The sequence below is a fragment of the Barbus barbus genome (assembly GCF_936440315.1).
Source record: "Barbus barbus genome assembly, chromosome: 7".
NCBI lineage: Eukaryota > Metazoa > Chordata > Actinopteri > Cypriniformes > Cyprinidae > Barbus > Barbus barbus.
In genome coordinates this window covers 7,126,051-7,147,018 of record NC_136735.1, presented here as the reverse complement: position 1 = coordinate 7,147,018, position 20,968 = coordinate 7,126,051, and the positions used below count along the sequence as shown (strand labels likewise).

Here is a 20,968-nt window from a genome sequence, read left to right as displayed (position 1 = left end):
TTGATAATGGATTCAACGTTAATAATAATAAGAAACATTTCTTGAGCAGTAAATCAGTATATTAGACTGATTTCTGAAGGATCATGTGACCCTGAAGACTGGAGTAATGATGCTGAAAATTCAGATTTGATCACAGAAATAAATTACATTTTAAAATACATTAAAATAGAAAAGTTATTTTAAATTGTAATATTTAACTATTTATTTTAACTGTATACTGTATTGTGGATCATATAGCTTTGGTAACCATCAGAGACTTATTAAAAAAAAACATTAAAACAACTTAATAACCCCAAACTTTTAAACTTCAACTATTTAAATAGTAGATTCATATTTATCTTTTTTCCAGTTTAAACATTTAAATTTTCTCAAATTTCTGCACCCCTTGCAGTCCCCTGGGGGTCTGCTAACAACAGTTTGAAAACCCTGTTGTGAAAGCAACTTTATTACTCTGTGTTGGTTAAATTTGGTGTATTTACATTCATGTGCTTGCCAGACACTTTCTTACCAGAGCTCCGGTGAAGAAAGTGCATTTGTTGTGGTGTGATGATTGCTGGAGCTGATAGCTGGGGAAGCAATTTGAGCAGCAAGACAAAACCACAGCATGCTAATAAGAATGTAATTTCAACAAGACTGTAACGAGTGTCATGTTTTGTTGGTAGGACTAGAGTGTGCATTTCCAAAACTATATGTTTGCGTCTCCGTCTCTCTCGGTGCCTGTGGTTGTATCTTTCCATATAGCCTGGAGTGATATGGGCCTGGTGCCCTCTCTCAGCTCTTTTAGTGTGTGTGTGTGTCCGTTGAGGCGCAGGGAGATTAGACCAGGAACTGCTGCCACAAAAGCGCCCTGTCTAGTGCTCTTTAATTCCTCTAAATTAGCACCTCGCGCCAGGCACTTTACACACTCGCGCACACACTGAGCGGTGCCATACTTTTAACTGCCTTGATAATCACAGCGTCAACTAATAGTCTTTCTCTCACACTTTTCTTGCTCGCACACACAGACCCTCACACGTTTTCACTAACTCGTGGCGTCAGAGGAGTTTTTTCCGTCCTGTGAGACGGAATCTCAGTTAGCAGCTAATGTGAAGCTGATAGCACCGTATGCTCTGATGCCCTTTAATTCACTTACCAGTGCTGAACTAACACAATACCTCCGTAGCTACAATGAGCCAAAGTCTCAAATCCTTTTAACCCATACATTGTGTTATGTGTCGATAAAACACAATCTGACCCACAGCTGAAAGACATCCTGCTGCAAGGTGGATTTTGAAGAAGAGGCCGCCAGGCCGGTTTTGTGAATTTGGTTGTTTGTATTAATACTATTATTTTTGCAAATGATGCAGTTAATGCTTAATATCAGTCAGGGATTTTGCAAGAATATGAAGAGGTTCATTGTCCAGATAAATATCTGCAAATTAAAAATAGATAAGCAAATATTCTCAAATAATCTCAAATTGTTTGAAAGAATAAGCATGACAACATTTGTATGTGCAATAATCTTGTAAACAAATAATGTATTTGCTGGCAGGAAGTTTTTGATTTGTGTGGCTCTTTGACTATATACTGACACCTGTTGGTGTGGATGCGGTTTTACTTAGTGTTGCAGTATTTACAGTATTTTAAATTGCAAAACATTGTTGGTCATGTGACCTCAACACTGTGACCCATGTTTTTTTTTTTACCTAAGCTACATGCATTTGCATTCAAATAATGTATTATTATTATTATTATTATTGATTTAATTATGAATAAAATAATATTACTTGTTCCTAAGAAATATGGTTGACTCTGTGTGTGTGTGTGTGTTGCAGGCTGCATGTAGAGATCTATTCACTAATCCCCACTGTCCTCTGCATCTACACACACACACACACAGACAGTGCGCTATCTGGGGCAGCAGAAGGTCTGGGCATGAGTTTTGCTCTGTTGGCATCACAGCCTGGGCACTGGCACTCATGAGACTGAGAGAAAGCTGGGTGTGGTGTGTGTGTGTGTGTGTGTGTGTGTGTGTGTGTCTGTGTGTGTCATACTAATGAAATTAAAGTAAGTGGCAAGGAAACCGTTGACATTTAATATATATAAAATATGCTACACAGCATACATACTAAATTACTGTTCATTACTGTTCAAGTGACTGAGACAACAAAGAGACAGAGAAATGCAGTAAAAGGTAAAGTAATTGATTGTTTGGTTGAGAGACGGTGAGAAAACACCACCAGTCATTCCTGTCACAGTTCTATCTGATATTTGTAATCTCTTGCTCTCTGAGAGGGCAGATGCCCAGGTCATCCAGCAACAGCTGGCTCTCCATGTGCTGTGACCAAGTGTTGGAGGGCCTGTGTGTGTGTGTGGTTTCAGCAAGTCATCATAAATATTCATTGTCTCAGTGAAATTTTATTGCCAAATGATTCTCATTAATGCCAAAGAATTAACTCTTCATTACTTTTGTCCTCATGCTCTCCCCTCTAGCTCTTTTTGTCTTTATAGTATAACAAAGCTTCTTACGAACACACACACACACACACACACACATATATATATATATATATATATATATATATATATATATATATATATATATATATATATATAAATAAGTTAAAGGAAAATACAGAAGCGTTGGAAGTCAGTATATTAATATTATTTGTTTTATTTATTGGATTTGTTTTATTGGAATCTTGGAAGATTTATTTTCCTTCGATTCTACAGTTACTGTCAGGAATTCATAAGGTAGATACAGAAAAGGCAATCAGGAATGTTGACATAACAGAAGATCAATACAGGTATGGCTCATGCAGAAATGAATTATGATTGATATGATTCACTTGCTCACTTAATCAGGTCCAGATGGAGAGCTGAATAGAAAAACAGCTGAAGCTCACAAAATAGAGATGAGAAATGGAGTAAGAACGAAGAGAAGACAACAGAATCTAAACCTGTAAAAGACAGATGGGAAGAGAGAACAGAATGGCAAAAAAAAACGAAAGATGTAAAGGCCAGGAATTTTTGGGGAAGAGAGACTGGTTAAGAATAAGAGGGAAAGGGAAAAAACATGCACAGAATTCATCAGGCTTGAATTATACAGGATGTCATCCAAAAAAAAAAAAAAAAAAAAAAGAACAAAAGCCTCCCAGTCAGGAGTCGCAAACTCAACAAAACTTCAGCTATAAAATGTGTTTATTAAACCAATTCTTGCATTGCTGCACACCAAGTACTGTACTTCAAAGCTACAGTCAGCCAAGAGTAAAACAGCCGTGTTTACACTGTATGCCCTTGAGTAAAATCTGAACAATAGTTGACGATGTGCTAGAAAGTAAAACAGAAGGGCACCATGTGAAAGAAAAATATATTTCAGTGTCTTTTTTTGTTTGTTCGTAATTGAAATTGAGACTTTTGAAGAGATTTGAAGAGTCAAACAACATTCACTTTCAAAATGTAAGTGTTACGCAGGTTTTAATCTTAAAATATTTTAACCTGATTTTTTTTTTCTGTAAAGATAGCAATGGAAACAGGCATGGTGTTAAATTGCACAAAATCAAACGTTTGTATTGGAGGTAATCTTATTTGTATTTGTATCTGTATGCATGAGTCCCTCACTTCAATCTGTCTTTCTACAGTCCTTTCAGTCTCCACATAAATCTGACCCCCTGAATGCACACGCCACAGTACTGTTGCTGTCCCGCATCCAGCGATCCTCTTTCACACGCCAATGACCCCCCAGCATCTGCCTGAATGCCCTCGGGCTGGGCTCCCAAAGAGCCAAAGTCAACGCCCTCGACTGTTCTACAGTGACCGGAACGGTGGCGTTCACCCAGGAGCCCGACCTCTTGCCCCGCAGACGCTTCCAGAAACGAGGTAACAAGGGCCAACCGATACAATGAGGACGCTCGCTGTCATCAAACAACTGGTTTGTTGATCAACCCCATACGATGGACCAGTAGGAGGCAAGAAAATTCATAGGCATTGGAACAAGTTAAAAAAAAATCTTGAACTAAATTAATTGTTCACAGTGGCAATGTTGGGTTTTGTTGTTGGGTTTTAGCTGTAAGCAGAGGACAGGAGTTAGCAGCCAGGCATATGCCGTGACCCTGGGCGGATATCAGGCCAAACACCATGGGCAGTGTGCTCAGCTGATAAGGTCACTTTGTTGTACTGGATCACCACAGAACATGATTTGGCTTTTAAGGAACGTCCTTTGTGAGAGTTACTTGGGGAGAGCTGGTGGTCCCATGCTTACTTAATCACAGACGGGCCTCGGGTTAAGATTGAACTTTACCATGATTTTTACTGTGAGAGCTGTATGAGATGCACCTGGTTTTCAGCGAAGACTACTTTGCTGCAGTGTTGACATATTTTTGAAGGCCATCCTGGAAGTTAGCATTATCCTTGACAAAAACCCAATAGGATTTTTTGCCGTTTGCTTCTGGATTATTGCAGAAAAGCTCTGTGACCAACAAAGTTACATGTTTTGTTCATTATGATAATCTTAACAAATAAACACAACTTTTATGAATTTTGAAGCCTGTACAAACAGCAGAAGCAAAGTTATACCTCGGTTGCATGACTTCAACAACACCGTTGAGCTTCAGAAACTCTTTCATTCTTTATTTAAAAATCTTTTCACTAAAAGTTTGAGTTGGAATAGTTTTGTAGAGTGCAATTATAAGAATGAGGCTGTGAAAGCATTATGGTGTAGATGAGTTTTCCCATTCAATATAACATTTAATGTCCCGACAACCTCAGTAGTCTCATTTAGCCACTTACTAGCAACTGCCTTTTTCGAGGAAAGTAAAAGCTTTAAGCATGTTTAGGTATATTTATGTTGTAGAATAAATGTGAAAAATATCTTGGCTTGTGTTCACCACAAACCTTTTAACCAAAAACCCTTTCAAAATACCTATTGACTTGGGATGATGGAACCGGACATTTCTAGGTTTTGGCCAACAAAAATTTAAGTCATCCCTGCGGCACTCTGTAGCTTTACATTAGACACCAGATGCTCTGTTAAAGGTTAAATGAGTGCAAATATTGGGTGCACTACAGTGGTCGTGTTTTACATTTTACCAGAAAACTATGCAACAATAACAATGTCCTCGTTGTTCGTAGGGCATTATTTCAGCAGTTGCTTACGTAATTGCACTGGAACATGGACACTGTAATGGAAAGTGACACAAATTAAAACACAAATTGAAACATTACGCCCCCGTAGAGACATTTTTTGGAAAATTGACCCTGCGGTTATAATGCAGGCTGTGTGAGGAAACAGACGTGTTAAAAGAAAGAGAGATTATTAGTGCAAATTCAAGAATGTGTGAGTGGAGAAAAACGTTCTTTTTTGTATTTTTGTAGCTCTGCTATGAAAGAAATATAAAGAGGTTTGGGTGCAAATGTTGGTCAATGCCATATATTCTGGGAGGCTTGTACATTTTCATTTAGAGGTTAAAATTTAGGCTAAAAATTGTATCTTGTAACCTTTATTTTCCTCCTTTGGCATATAATACTGAAAGACTCTAGCTGTTTTTGAGGTCTGCAGTGACGTTTGACGAAACAACACTCGTGCAAGTTATGGTACGTCGAAACCACTCTGTTTCAGATTGCTGTAGACCAGGATTCTGCATAAAGATGGCTTTGCCAGAGTCTGTGGGCAGCTGGGCAAATCTGCAGCTATCAGACCACAAGGCCTGTGGTGGTGAACTGGAGATAAACGAACCGCTCACCACACCCCTCACTAAAATTACCACACAGACTGCCTTAAACTGCTGGCTGTCACCTGAGGTGATGCTTTGTACTGTAATCCTTTTTCTAAAGGTTTGTTGTGGCTGAATCCAGTGAATTAAATTCGGTTTCAGGATTTAACTATTCAGTTTATGATTAAAAATGATGTTCTTTCCCATGTCATTTCCATTTCTCACTATAGCTAACAGGATGTATCCCCATGTCCTGCAGTGAATTATAATCTAATTTGTGTCGGAGTTGTCTTAAATCCATTTGCACTTTGTGTAAACGTCCTCTTTTAGATGAGAAAATGTTAAGAGCAGCAGTCGAAGCCAAGACTCACTTTGTTGCTTGGGAGTAACTGTGTTTTTCTTGGGTTTTCTGGCTCGCCCTCTCCGGCTTCCATTTCTCCTCAAAGTGAACAGCAGAAGACAGTTACAGAATACCAAGAAAAGAAACGGCGGGGGAAAAAAGCAAATGTTTTGTAATTCAAAACTGCACTTTGAGAGCCAGATTAAAACAAGAGAGGAGACTCATATGCCAGTTTTCTTGTATCTATCACAAAAAAGGTTACACATCAGGAGTCAGCAACTGAAGTAATTTTAGCTGAAGTTTTTTTTTTTTTTTGGAGTAGGACAGATATTTTTCAGCAAATATTTGCCCTGTCTTATTTGTGACTATATCTAATCTGGAATGCTGCATTGAAAATGTTCCAAAAAAGTAATAATTTGAAATATTACATAGTTTTCATCAAAAGAGCAGTAACTATTATTTTTTAAATAAATGTAAATTTGTTTGAAAACCTTTTTTGTTTTCATGATCTTAATTTATCTTTTGTTTGCTTGTAAAGCAAAAAGGTCCCGCACACTGTAAAATTGATGATGACGATAATAATAATAATAATAGTTGTATAACAGAGTTATAATTTTTTGGCATAATTAAAATTATTTGTAAATAAAAAATGACTTGTCTTCTAGTTTGAGGAACAGGCCATTCACAGGAATCTCTGCATGAACCATTGCATTCTTAGAAAGTTTGTTTGTTTAGGGCTGTTTGTTTTATTTAGTGTTGTTTAGGTCATATCTATAGCATTATTTTACTGTTATATGTTACACTTATGGTATTTAGTATGTAGACACTGCTGTTTTTTATTTTAATTGACGATAACCTTCAGTCGTCATGTGGTCACAAAATGTAATGGTTCAAGTATAAGGTAGCATATCATTTAATGACACCTATACAGTTAGTAATTTTATAATGGAAACTGCTTGTAACATCGCCACTGTTTTTACTGTAATGTTCTGGCAACCGCTGCTGCCTTTATTTTTATTTATTTATATATATATATTTTAGTTAAAATATCATATCTGAGCACACCAAAATTTAAGTGACCCCTCTTACAAATAAATACTGTTGAGGTCCATTCAGGTCAGAAGCACAGCACAGGTTTCTGCAGCAGCCTGCGCTGCACCGACTGTAGTTTATTACAGCTGATGTCTTGTCTTCTGCCAGGTATTAAAACAGCATGACTCAGCCTACGCTGCATTGCGGTCACATTAAGAGGTCCTGTGGTGAGCAGGGCAGCGCTAGACTCTCATTAACTTGCGCCGTGATTTCAGTGATGCTGAACCCGCTCCGGTCCCACTCTCGCTCGCGCTGTGCGAGCGCAATTAACGGCGAGCTCGGTTCGCTCCAAACTCGACCTGGAACGCATTATTCGATCGTTAAGAAACGAAGTTTACTGTTGGTTCTAATTGTTCCGTGTGAAATAGAGCCAATGGGGAAGGTTTCTCACAGAAGTTGCAGTGAGAAGGTTTATTTTCAGCTCCGTCAGAAGGTCGTCGGCCACTCATTGCAATAAACTCACATCGGGCATTTAACAGTTCCACAGAATTCGATTACAAGGTGATAAACACACCTTTTGATGATCAAAACAGAAGCTGAATTATCTTCTCGGTGGCAGAGCATGTCTGTTTTATACTTCCACTGGAGGCGTCGTAATGAATCATTGCTGCATAGGCTTATTCCTACGCACAGTTAAAAACGACATAATATTGGCCTGTATGCGAGAATATTTTCGAAGAGATTCTCAACTATTTGCATTTGAGCCATTTCATGCTATAATGTCTGATGTTATACTAAATGCAGAGAATTAAAATAACCATAAATGTTTTATTAGGCCTATAGCAAGAGTAGCTACATTTTTAAAAACTGTTTGTTGAAACGCTTTATTTTATTTTTAGTCATAAATCACTCAATTTACTGCATTAAAAATATTTTAATTTGGCACGAAATTTAAGTCATTGTCCTTTGGTGCTTTTTTGGTGAAATGCATTAATAAAATAAAAATGTAGGTTATTGGATTTATTCAGTTGGTTAAATCGTTCTTTCTTCAGTAAAATTAATTATCGATAAAAAAATACGCAACATTAATTCATTGCTACAGCATTATTTTGTTTAATCAATTTCCATATCTATTATACAATATTTAAAGTGGCAAATTCAAGCTGCACAGAACAGGAATTTATTTTAGAATATTATAATTATGATTCTAAAAATCGTGATGCATTTTGTAAAACGAATCTTTAGTTTTAGTTTTGTTGAACTTATGCTTAATTAAAATTAATTAAAAGGTTAATCAGCTTTGAAAATTCGTTAAAGCGCTTCAGAAATGTTTTTATGCTTAAAAAACTAACAAATCAATGTTGGCCAATAGCGAAGGATAAAACAAATCAGCAATTAGTAAAATAAATGTATACGGAAAAGCCTTATTAGTGCTAAATTAATGCAAAATATATTTTTTTTCTTTTTCACAAAGACTTCTTGTTTGTCGTTTCATACTGCACAATGACAGCAGTGGCAAGTTGGATAAAATATGAAATGCTAAACCGTTTTTATTTTGATAAATAATCAGTTTAATGTAATTTAAAACTAAATATCTAGATATTGAGATACAATATCTAGTAGTGGGTAAAAAAGGAAAATAAAATATATAAACAAAGTATGTGAGACTATGTAAATATTTAAGGACTTTATTCATATTGATTTATTTATTATGCCATATGAGCATAATATGGCCTATCGTTAATTTACCAAATATCTAGAAGTTCTTCAACTTAGTTTTTTCTCTATATGTTGATAAATAAATATGTAATCTTTCAATTAAAATCTTTAATATGCACAAAAAATAGCAAATATAAAAAACATCTTAACTGCTTGTCACGGAAGAGGAAGAATTGCTTATCTAAAATCTGTCTCTATGGATCATTCAGTTCTTACTAATTTGATCAAAAACGTTTAAAAAGACAATGATGATTATAAGCTATATCAAAAATAATTATATAAATACAAGGTAAAAACTCTGCTGGTTTTATTTTAATTTTAAGTGAAGTGTCGTAGGCCTAAAAATACATTTTCTCTGTATGGGTGTTAGTATTTGGGGAAATAATTCAGAAATCCACAGTAATATTTTATAATTATTTTGTAAACTGAATTAGTAATGCAATGCGCAATATCCCTCGTACCGCAGGTTTTCCTTTGATATGGCTGAAGACATGAGAAGATTGTTCGTACGCTGCAAATGCATCATAAAAATGTGTTCATCTAGATTCGTCAATTCCTATCAATGTTCATGTATTTCAAATTGTATATCTAATATAAGGCTCTTGATCAGCCAGTAGAAAATAAGTATATCTGACTCCAAAGGACTTGTAGGCTAGTCACATTATAACAGGTCTACTTTGGACCATTGAGGCTAAATGAACCCTTTCTGGAAAAAAATGTAACCATTTAATTTAAAATAAGCAGTAATCTGATGCTGCACCTGTTGGACAGTTTCCTATTGGAGGATTATGATGATGCACTTTATTATATTATTGATGAACTGTTGGTACTTGTTTGTGGCGTTTCAGAAGTAACAGAATCTGATGGGTGGCACAAGACACCGGCTGAACCTGGCGACCATACACAGCCTGTCCACTTGTAGGCTACTCGCTGTGTAGGTAGCGAGAACCGAAATCTTCCCCTGTCCTTTCTGTCTTTTAAATTGCGCGAAAAAGTAACCGGTCGTCTCAAAGTAGCCTATGTATTTTCACAAACGTTTGTACGTTTCAACGGCGTTTGAAACAACGTTCCAGCACCCTAACCAAAACCAGATAGTAACCAAAAAGAGATGTAGCCTACACCTCACTAATGTATCGCAAAAATCTACTGCGTTTTGTTTAAAACATCTTAATGGTGGGCTAGTTGACACTTAGACAACTGCGCTAGGGACCCCAAAAGACAATTTGGGTTGCGCTAGCCGAACCTCAGTCGATTGCGCCCAGAAAATTACTGACAGACAGAAAGTCAGACCCCCCCCCCCCCCACGACCCCCCGCGCGCATTGAACATGTTTGGGCTAGAGAAGGCAAGCTAGGACTCTAGCTATTCCTGTAGCTACTTCCTGCACTTTTGGTCGTGTTCTATTTGAGTTGTTTTTTACCCGTCTATCCCTGTGTGTACAGTCTGGCTCGGTGTTCAGTAATCCGCGCCGTCCATGATTTTCCCACAGCCCTACTAATGCCCCAAAGCCGCAGCTGCCACACGCTGCCAGTTGCTGCATTGATCAATAATTTACCAGCTCGACGCCTCAACGACCCGCTACCCCCGCTGCAGCCTCGGGTCGACTGAGGCGACAACCGATATTTACTCACGCGGAGGGGACGTTTATTCTCCCGTGCTTTAAATGCAGCGTCAGTAAGCTTTAGCCTACAGGCAAGATCCCTTCAGTGCGTCTACGGATTAGACTTTCGCAATGTGCGCGCCGCGTATTGGTGACTGCAACGGCATTTGAGGACGCCTCTCGCGTTCATCTGTCCGGGAACAGCGGGGGTCCCGTTATGGTGCGGGAGATGCAGTCAAGACAAACAGGAACTGACTTCAGGACATAAAGACGAAGAAAATCACTCACGGCCACGCAGAACGTCTTCGCACGAGCGGTTCTGCGTACACCGGCGCTCGCGGAGAATTGCAACCGAGCTTGTGAATTCCCCGGTCGGTGCCGCCAGCGAGGCTCCATCGTGACAGCAGGAGAAACATATTTTAAACGGACCGGTTCACAGTATAGCCTACTCGAGCAGTGCCCAGGGACGGCGATAATCCATCGTTCCGTAAAGTGCAGGAGAAAGCTTTACTTTTACAGACAACTCTGGGAAACAGCCCGACTTGTTGAGTACTTTTTCGCTTCCGGTATCACCGAAGAAACCGACTGGTGCACCCGCTCCCTCTCCTCTATATTTTGGACGCGGAAGGTTTTAAAGAAAATGGGTCTTTGAGGAGAGCTGGCAAATTCCCCTCAACTACAATGGTACGTGCTGAGAATCAATATATTTCCCACTGTTTGCAGAAATCGAAGCCAACACATTTCAAACGTCGAAGCGGAGCTTTTTAGAAATTAAAAAAAGCGCAATCTGACAACTTGTCGCTCAAAGATAAAAATATATACAGTACATTCGCCTCTCTTTCATACATGCGGTTTTTAATAATGTTGTGTAGCTGTTTGGAAAGTGCTGTGAAATACCAAGAACACTTAATTTAGTTTTTCTATGTCTAGCAGGGAAATAATAGCTAATAATAATAATAGCCTAATAATGTAATATTAATAATAATAGTGAATATGAGTCCTCCAAATACAAATACAAAATAGCATTACATTTAGACTGACTTATCTAAATGTAACGGGTCATTTTTTATTTATTTTTTAGTTTTTTTGAATGTCATGAGTCTTGATTGTAATGTTTTCTTCTTTTTTTAGGTTTAGGGTAATTTTAGGTTGTACTTCAATTTTAATATTTATTCAGGTGGCTTTATATCCAAAAGCATCATCTAAATTTAAGTAGTCAGGCAAGGTCTAAATCCACATGCTCAGTTCCACATCATACGGCAAAACTATCTGGCCTAATTAAATTGATATTAAAGAGATGGAGATGTAAAATACCAACTATCTGTTGCAGAATGGATTTTTAAAATATTTTATTATGATGAATTTTGCCAGATCTTTTAGTAGGCTAGAGGTTTTTGATGATACTTTTATTAGAGTTTGTAATTAGCATGCAGGCCAATGTTGTTATATACCTGCTTGAAATGCAAGTAATTTCAAATATATAATATCTTGTATATATGAAGTATATATAATACTATCATTGTAATGTGATGAAAACAGGTAGCACATCTTGGCAAGTCTGAAATTGAGATTTTCAGTCACAGATTTTCAGCACAACAGGACGTTTTCAAACAGCTGGATCTTAAAATGAGCTGCATTATTCACACTATAAAACATGGGGAGCCAGTGTGTTCTATATATAATCAAGTTATATGAAAATAATACTTGTGATGTATTTCTTTAAATCTACGGTGTTAGACTTACACCTGTGTGCGTTCAGAGGAGCAACATTATTTCCAGTTATTTGTTAGTTTAGGACTTGTATGCTCTAGTAATTTTGTCTGAATAAATATTTGCACAGCAAGTACATCAGGCTGTGTTTAGATTGGGAATTTTAAATCAGACCTTAAATGTGAGATTGACAGGCCTTTGCAGGCTGAAGGGGCTGGATCTGAATATGAAACGCCACATTTTTTCATCATGACAAATCTTTTCAAAGCATTGAACATCCTCTTCAGCCAAGCACACCTGTGAGATCTAAAGAAATGCAAACTAATTCTGCACGAGCGAGGTCAAGCACTCGAGTCAGATTAAAGTGCCTGGATGGTGTGAAGTGATGACTAGTGCACCGAACTCGGTCAAATTAGCGGTTTAAATGCGTTTCGCAAACCTGCTCGAAATCCCATTGGCCGAACTCAGGCACTTAGTTATGGCGACTCGGCTCAGGCTGTGATTCCAGAACCGTCTTTTCTAGATTGACTGGTTGTCAAGATGCCAGGGTTGCCATGGATGCAGTGCCCTGCGGTGATTGGTGGACGGCTGCATGAACTTGTTTCTGGGTGTAAACTTCTTATGGGAGGACGTTTTGTGTTTGTGGCATCTGTGTTGGCACATGAGATGCCGTAATGCAAAGCCACTTACTTGCTTTTATTCAGCCCATTAACAGTGATGAACATGTGCAGACGAACACCACTGCACACCTGCACACACTCACACACAAATGCTCATGCGTATGCGCTCATAAACTCCCAGCGAATGCATGCATGTATAGATACACCTGGAGGGCTCACAGAGGCCCTTACAAGCACGTTATGGAGAAGACAAGCCGTGAAAGTGGAGATCAGGGTGCAAACCGGGTTTGGCGTGAGCCAGGAAACTCGTGTCAAAACCCCAAACAGAGCTTTAATAATTAGCAGCCTCTCGTTCATTCCAAATTCTCTCTATCGGTCTGTCTCTCCATCTCTCTCTTTCTCCTTCTGCTATTGCCTCTGAGATGCTGGTGTGAAAAATCACATTTTTCCAACAGTTCTCCCCGAGGTGCTACTGGCAGACACACAGAGAAAGGACGCTTCATCCTTTTATACAGCACTCGTTCTCTCATTCCTCCTTCTTTCTCCTCTCTTTTTTTTTACTCTGTCTCTCTTTGATGCGGTTGCCATAGAGGACAGGTTTATATGCGGGCTGATTTGGCTCGGTATTGCCAGCTAGTAGATCATAATGATAAAAAAACAATGGTGCTAATAGTAATTGCTGTGTCGTTTGGAGACAAACAAAAGACAAAGAAAAAGGGGTGAAAAAAGGGAAAATCAGTGGGACCTGTGCTGATTGTTCTCGGGCCAGCTGGTTTTTGAATGTGTGGAGGACGGCCAGGTGTGTGTGCGTGAGTGAGTGGGAATGTTCTGTGTAAAGTTAGCAGATACACATGTAGACTCTGTGTTGAGGGAATGAATAACTGCATTGCTGTTTATGTGAATTGCTGTGTTTTTTTTACTATATTGCTCATATTTTGAGGGTTTTCAAAACTGCTAAAACCCTAAATACTGGTGCGTAATTTTGGCTTGTTCTGGAAAGATGTGCTGTTGCTTTTCTAAGAGGTTCTAAAAGGCCTTAAAACAGGTTGAAAATAAATTATAAACTTGAGGTGCCCAGACCAGGCCTATATGTACACTTTAAAGACAAATTCAGAAAACCTGTTACTTATAAATGCATGGTTGCATGTTGAAAATTCTTATATTGATTTACTTAAACCTTAGGAAGTTGCAAATATTTTGATTCTGTTGACACGATGTCGATCATTACATTACATTACAGCTTAATATTGTGTGTAATTTAAACTTTTTTAAAATAAGTTGTAGTACATTAATGAAATTGTCAGTGGAAATCGATTTAATAATTTAGAGTAATTTTTTGAGCAATGTATTAAATTGTAATTTTTTAAAATAATTTTTAAATTTTTTTGAATCATAAACACATATATTACCAGTTATCAAGTCACTCTAACTCAGTGTAGTTTGTTGAATGAACATCATCTTTTTTTTTTTTTTTTAAGAAATGTTTGTAAGTCCAGAAAACCAAAACATGTGTCTTTTAGAGTATAGGGGGCAAGAGCCATTTGCAGCAATCAGCTTATAGTTCACCCAAAAATGAAAATTCTGTCATTTACCCATTTTCACGTCATTCATGTTGGACTTATATTTTAGAAAAAAAAACTTTTTCTTCTATACAATGAAAGGCTATGAGGTCTAATGTTGTTTACAGGTTAGGAATAACATGAGATTGAGTAAATTGATCAAATTACAATTTTTAGGTGAACTATCCCTTTAAGTGACCAACCGGAATACCCTAGCATCTGCATAGCAATGCATTTACTAGTTTAACGTGGACAGTCACCACTCAAATTTCTTCTAATCATCTAGTTTAAAAGTAAAGTGTGTGATTTTCAGTCTGTTTTTCAAATAACATTGGCTAAACCAATGACATGAGTTTGGGTCCGAGACCACCAGTTTGTCCGAACAATAGTCAAAGAGGGATTGAAAGTAGTTTAAAACAGTCATTAATTTTGCAGTTCTGTTTAGCGCTGAAATTACACACTTAAATCCCAGACCACGGAAGTGTGTGTGTGAGAGAGAGCGAAACTTCATATTTCAGGAATTTAACCACTTAAGCATTCCACTAAAACCACAAACGTATTGCCATATGCCTCCAACCCATATACACCGCTCTCTCTCTCGGTCTCATTCCCCCATAAGGACCTATGGAGGAACCCCCTCGTTTGATTCCGTTATTCCCACCAATTAAACATTTTAAACAAAGAGCTCTATTTATCGGTGAGAGCGAGGAAACTTGTCGTAATTAACACATTTACATACATCTCCATTGACTCCAATTAGGTCAGAGGCTCCCAGAGCCGCTTTGAAATGTCCCTCTTTTCTCTGTGTGCTTCGCCTCTAAAATGTTAATTAAGAAGAGGCTTGAGATTCTGGCTGAGGGCTGGCCATATGGACCCTGCATATGCTCCATATGCATACAGCTCATATATAATTAATAGCTTACTACAGAAAAATAGGAGCTTTTTTGAGGCGAAGACGAGGCTGAAGGTTCCTCCTCTTGAAATAAGGATAATAGCAAAATTCAGAGTTCCTCCAGGCGCCAACGTAGACTTCTGTTCTCCATCTGTGGACAAGACAAATGAACGGATGATCTCAGCGTGGCGAAATACGGTCGAGTTGAGTTTGTTCAGCTGGATTGTGCGGCCTGGCCTCGCTGACGGCTTTAATTTGCTGGTTTATCTTAGGGTTTGAGAATCAAGTCAATTAAATTAAGAGAAATTGAATGAGTCAGTGGAATGTTTTCCATTTTCTGCTTCGGTTCAGAGCGATGGGAGCCATTGGAAAGAGCGCATGGTGAAATCTGGTTAGCTGATTTCCTGGAACACGAGAGTAATCAATACCCTGAAACTAAACAAAAGTAAACACTTGAGTCAATCAATACCTAAAATCCGCATAAAGAAATCCAACCGAGAGCGTTCAGAGTTTGTCAGGGATTTTGACATTTGGGGAAGTACTTTAAACCTTCCACTTGCGTCAGTTTTTGCTAGACATTTGTGCTTTTGATTAATGCTCTTTAAATGACAGTCAGGTGTTTTTTTGTTTTGTTTTTTTTTAAGAGCTGGAGAGCTTCACAAAACATCAGTGAAGGGCTCACCAGCTTACTGCTATTTGCTGCCCCATAAAATGCTCCTTCCCACAGCTTTCACTCTTTAGCTCTTCTGTTTTCAGCAACTTTCTCAGAACAGCCAGAGCCGTGAACTTGCCTCTGAGTAACGTGTGCTCTTTAATCGTTCACTTTAATTATCAAAATGCATGTTTATGTTCTAATAAAGCCAATCAGCAATTGTGCCGTGCTTGAATGAGATTTTAGCGCGCTGTAGCTGAGACCCTATAAAAGGGAGGGAAAATTGAGAAAGCTAACGTTTCATTGGGTGGATATGAATAGGCTTTGTTATTCACCACTGCCCGAGCCTAGTGCCAATGCCTGGGACTTATTATGAGCGAACTGTGTGTGCGCGTATGCGCTGGAATGGATGTTGATATGTATTTATGCACACAAATGTGTATTTGTGGTTAAAGTTTATTGTTCATATTTGAACATTATTAGTGTGTGTGTGTAGATGGTGGATGGTTGTTGAATGAGGTCCTGGCTGGCTCTCTGGATACCTGCTGTGGTTTATGAAATTTTGAGTTTTACTTTTTCAAAAGGTTCCTTATGCTTTTCTCTTCTTTTTAATGGAGATGTAAGTGTGCACCATTCTAAATCTTAGACTAGTTTTTCTTGCATTTACAGTAAATTTCCTTTCATCTAGAGCCATGCATTTATTCAGAAAATGCTCCAGACAGGAATATAAATTATCATTATTTACACACATATACGAGTACTCTTCCTAATAATTATAGAAGTGACTCAAAAGTAAACAAATTTGAAATCTTGAAATAACCAATCTTACCTAATGCATTAAAATGCACTGCCATTCAACATCATGAAAGTCTTGTAGAGGATCAAATCGGAGTGCCATCAAACGGCATCTCAGTGCATGCTAATTTTGAGTGAATTGAAAGAGTGGTTGGATGCTAATATAGAAATTGCTTTATATATTTAAGTATGTAAAACATTTTTTAGTTTGTTTTGATGCTATATGCTGTTTATGCTCTTATTAATAGTAAATAGTAATTTCAGAAGTGAGGATGTTTTTTCAGTGCATACACTGCATAATGATTTTTCAAAGTTGTAAATAAAACAAATATTATTGGATTTGACAAGAAAATACTATTTTTCACATTAATTCAATAGGTTGCCTTTTTTTTTTTTTTTTTATAATTTGTGAAATTTACTAGCAATTTCTACACAAAATCCTACACTTTTTCTTTTCACTGATCTAGATCTTCTTTCTGATCTTGAGTCAGTGTTCGCTACTCTCTAGTAATTGGGCAGTAACAAGCAGCGCTGTCCTGGAGTTTCCTAATGAAGCTTACAGTATATGCAGAACACACATGCACACATCGTGTCTGTGACCAGAGGAAGGTTAAGCTTTCTGCAGCTTTACAAACGCTTCGCCTATGTGCTGTCTGTTAGACTGTCTGCTTGACGTACAAACATGACAGACTGGTTTATTCAAGAATTGAGCACAAATGGAACACAGAGAATCAAAAAGAGTTAGAGACCATGTGATTGACTGAGGTATGTTCCACTAAAGTCTTATGTTTTTGGCTTTGTGATGCAGCTCTTGGTCAGATTTATCTGTCAAGAAGTTATTTTTTGTTTGACCCTATAACAAAATTTTCTGTTTTGTGTTTGATTACAGGCCACAGAATCGTATCTGGTGCATGATGGTCCCCATCGAGCCCCGGGCATCTCAGAGTGTTTCCTAGTGCCTGAATCCTACAGGGTACAAGCCATTTTCCTGTTTCTTTCTGTGTTATTGTTGTTCATGTTATATGTTTCTTGATTTTTCTGACTGTAACATGATGAACTGAACTTTGATTTCTTTCTCATGGCTGATGTAATTAATCTGCTTTCAGGCCAGACTGAGTTGGACTTCAGATTGAGATAAAATGAGTTGGTATCAGTTAAGCAAACTATCAAACTCAGATAGAGCAGAGATATAATCTATAATGCTTTTGATAAATTTTCTCTTTCATATCCTGTGTAGAGAGAACTGTGTGTACATGTGCATCATAAATCTCATCGACCGTTTCTAATCTCGTATGCTGCATTTATATGGTAAGATGGTGGTTAGTGTTGAGAGGAATGCCGAGTTTATGTGGAGAAGCAGCTGCAGGAATTATCTACATAAAATATCATCAGGATTATTTAACTGCCAGCCACAAGGGAATGGTAAAAAGCAAAGTGTGTGTGTTTGTGTTGGGTTAAAACCGCACACACAGACTATATCGCTCGCATATGGTTCTCTTATGTGAGTTTTAATGGAAGTCTTAGTTGCTGCAACCGCAACTCGACCGTGTGTCTGCTTAACAAAGAACTGGGTGTGTGTGCGTGTGCGTGCATGTATGTATTTGTATGTGTGTGAAAGTATGCGTGCGCTGAAAGCAGAATTGTTTTTTATGCACCTCATGCTATTTTGTAGAGTAATGGCTGTGAGATCTGTGTGTGTGTGAAACACGAAGACTGTGGTTTTGGATTTGTGCCTTTCAATGTGGTAATCCCAACCTGTGTGCCCTTTTTCTGACCTCGCTCTTAATTCTTAATGTCAATGTTTTAATTCATGTTGTTGTTGTTGTATATCAGCTGTTTTGCAGATGCATTTTATCACAAGCAACATACTGTATTGTTGAGTTTGTCCTCCACAATAGTGATCAATCAGGATCATGGGTTTTCTGTTGAGGAAGGTTAAAAATAATGCATTGCAATATTGCGTTACTGCATAAAAAGTAACTAATTGTGCATGGCATTACTTATTGTCACCTGAGCTGGGGTTGCATATTTAATTTTAAGAAGAAAACAAAGTAATATTTTTGGAAACTGTAAAGGCCCTTTCAAAGTGAAATTAATAAGCCTCAGGCTGAAGGAAGTACCTCGGCTTTTGCTCTTACTCCCAATTTCCCAGTAAATAAATGGGAAAAATATAATATTTGTGTTTGGTTTCACAAAAACATATAGAGATACGTGTTAGTGTAAAATATTTTGTTATTTTTGTATTTATAGGGTTTTCTGTTATGTGGAATTTTATGCATGCATAGGGAAGGTGAACGATCAGCATCTATAAAAACAAAACAAAAAAAACAGTTTATGTGCTCATTCCATCTGTAAAAAGTGGTAACCTGCAATTGTTATCTTAAAGAGACATTTCTGCCTGTTTTTTTTTTGTTTTTTTTGCATAAACTATAGGTTGGTTCAGCAACATGAATATTTTTGACCTGAATAAAACCAGTTCATTTAGATATTACTTTTTTTTTTTATCAGCATTCAGTTTCTTGTAAATTATTGAAAATAAATATATTCTTTATTTATATGTCAAAAGTCAACCGATTCTCAACCTGTAGTGGTAATTTCTAAAGTGGCTCCACGGTGTGTTTTCCCAGATGTTGATTCAACTTTGTGCTGGATTAAGCCTGTATTAATCCTGGATTAAATTATGCCATAATTGGTGTCCTTTGTGGTGTTGGTTTAAGCGGTCTACGAGAAAACAATCCTAATAAAAGAGCAAGCTAATCTGCCTCTTAAAGTTTGACAGCAGTGGCACAGCAGAGTTTCACGGCTGGAGAAGGTGCAAGATAAGCATGCCGCTAGGCAGCCTGGGCGCTGTGGTTTGCCACAAAACAGATGTGGATTTAGGAGACCACCCTGCAATACTGTGATGCAGGACTGGGGCCTATAGATGAGTCATAGAATAAGAGAGAGGCGGAGAGAGGGGTTACTTGCATTCCATTAATTGATTAAAATACAGATTGCAGTAGTGATGCACAAAAAAGTATTGCAAACCGAAAGCATTTGGAAAAGCTGCTGACACAAAGAATGCAGTCAGTCCTGCTGTCACTGATCAACCTTTGTTTAGAATTGCACTGATTCCCAAGGCTTGATGGCTTTAGTTGATTTTTTAAAAGTTTGTTATTTACAATATTATTGCCATTAATGACCGATACATGTAATGCACTTTTATGACAACACAAAATTGCTGAAAATGAAAATGTTCACCATATTTACTCAAAATTACCTAAAATATTTGAAACATTATAACTTTTAGGCTACCAGTATAAATTATAGTATTGCATGCTTTGGAAACTAGTGTGCAGTTATGGCAATGCTAAATCTGACTATTTGCCAAAAAACTGTGGCCTTAAATGACATGGGTGCATTTTATATACCCAAGTTTTGTGTATTTTAAACTTTTGTGTCACTAGATGAATGCACGCCTCTGCAAGATTATAGAGAATGAGAAACTCCCAACTTTTTTATCAAACGGGAAAAGGGTGAAAGGGAGAACAAGGAGAGAAAAGTTTTTTTTTTTTTCTTCCTAAAGTTTGAGCTTTCACTTTCTGCCTTCGAGGCGGGGTTAGCGGCGAGAGCAGCATGGAGTAGGCGCAAGGGGGGACGGCGAGCAATTGCAATGCAGCAACGCGGCGAACTTCCACTCAACTTCAAAACGCGATTCATTTCCCGCCTCTGAGATAACTATGTACTCTCCGTACTGCCTGACACAGGTAAAATGCCTTCATTTAATTAATCAGCCGTGTCTGTGTGTGTGCTATTCTGCATTGTAGTAGGCTACTGTTGCCGTGTCTTGTCTTCTCTATTGCTGCTTAATAAATGCATTTCAAGTTATGCGTTGCGCTTTTTAGAACGTTCTTTTCGGCCGCGCGTTTATTTCAGGATTCCAGCGCGCTCGCGGAATCGTTTCGGAACTCCTCTCGTGCGTTTCATTGCACATGGGATCGAAGAGAAAATGGCGCTTCTCCCAAATCTATTTTATATAAAAGGAGATGGGTTTGCCCGGAGAGGAAGCGCGACTGGTATAGTAAACGGCTCAAATTTTCGATGTCAAACTATAAAACGCTCTGGTCTGAGTTCTTGAAGTTGTTTTCCCAAGCGGTGGTGTTTCAGGAGATGACCCCGACGGTGCCGTGCATGAACGTCTCTGCGCTCGAGTTCAGAGACATGAAGAGACATTGATCTACCTGTCCTGAGTGAGAAATGTTTCCAAAATACGTTAGCCTATATGTGCGTTCAGGGATATGTTTGGTCTACTGTAATAGTTTAGTAAACGTATTTTATTGTAAATTAATGGACCGAGGAGAATACAATGTTAAAACGCGTT

The 20,968-nt window shown here is 38.0% G+C and overlaps 1 protein-coding gene across 35 annotated transcripts in view; it reads left to right on the top strand.

Moving 5' to 3' along the window:
• The first annotated feature begins 10,094 nt into the window (after window positions 1–10,094).
• The window catches only part of nfixa (nuclear factor I/Xa), a 95,994-nt gene continuing 85,120 nt past the window's right edge, over window positions 10,095–20,968 (top strand). For 18 of the 35 annotated variants that reach the window (XM_079421582.1, XM_079421609.1, XM_079421591.1 and 15 more), the window contains exons 1-2: window positions 10,304–11,064; window positions 17,498–17,581. In XM_079421582.1, coding sequence (XP_079277708.1) covers window positions 11,062–11,064; window positions 17,498–17,581 — 87 coding nt within the window. In that variant the 5' untranslated portion in view covers window positions 10,304–11,061. Of the gene's footprint in view, window positions 11,065–17,497; window positions 17,582–20,110; window positions 20,355–20,968 lie in introns of those variants that run through there. The other 17 variants (XM_079421592.1, XM_079421604.1, XM_079421603.1 and 14 more) reach the window with 3 other exon arrangements.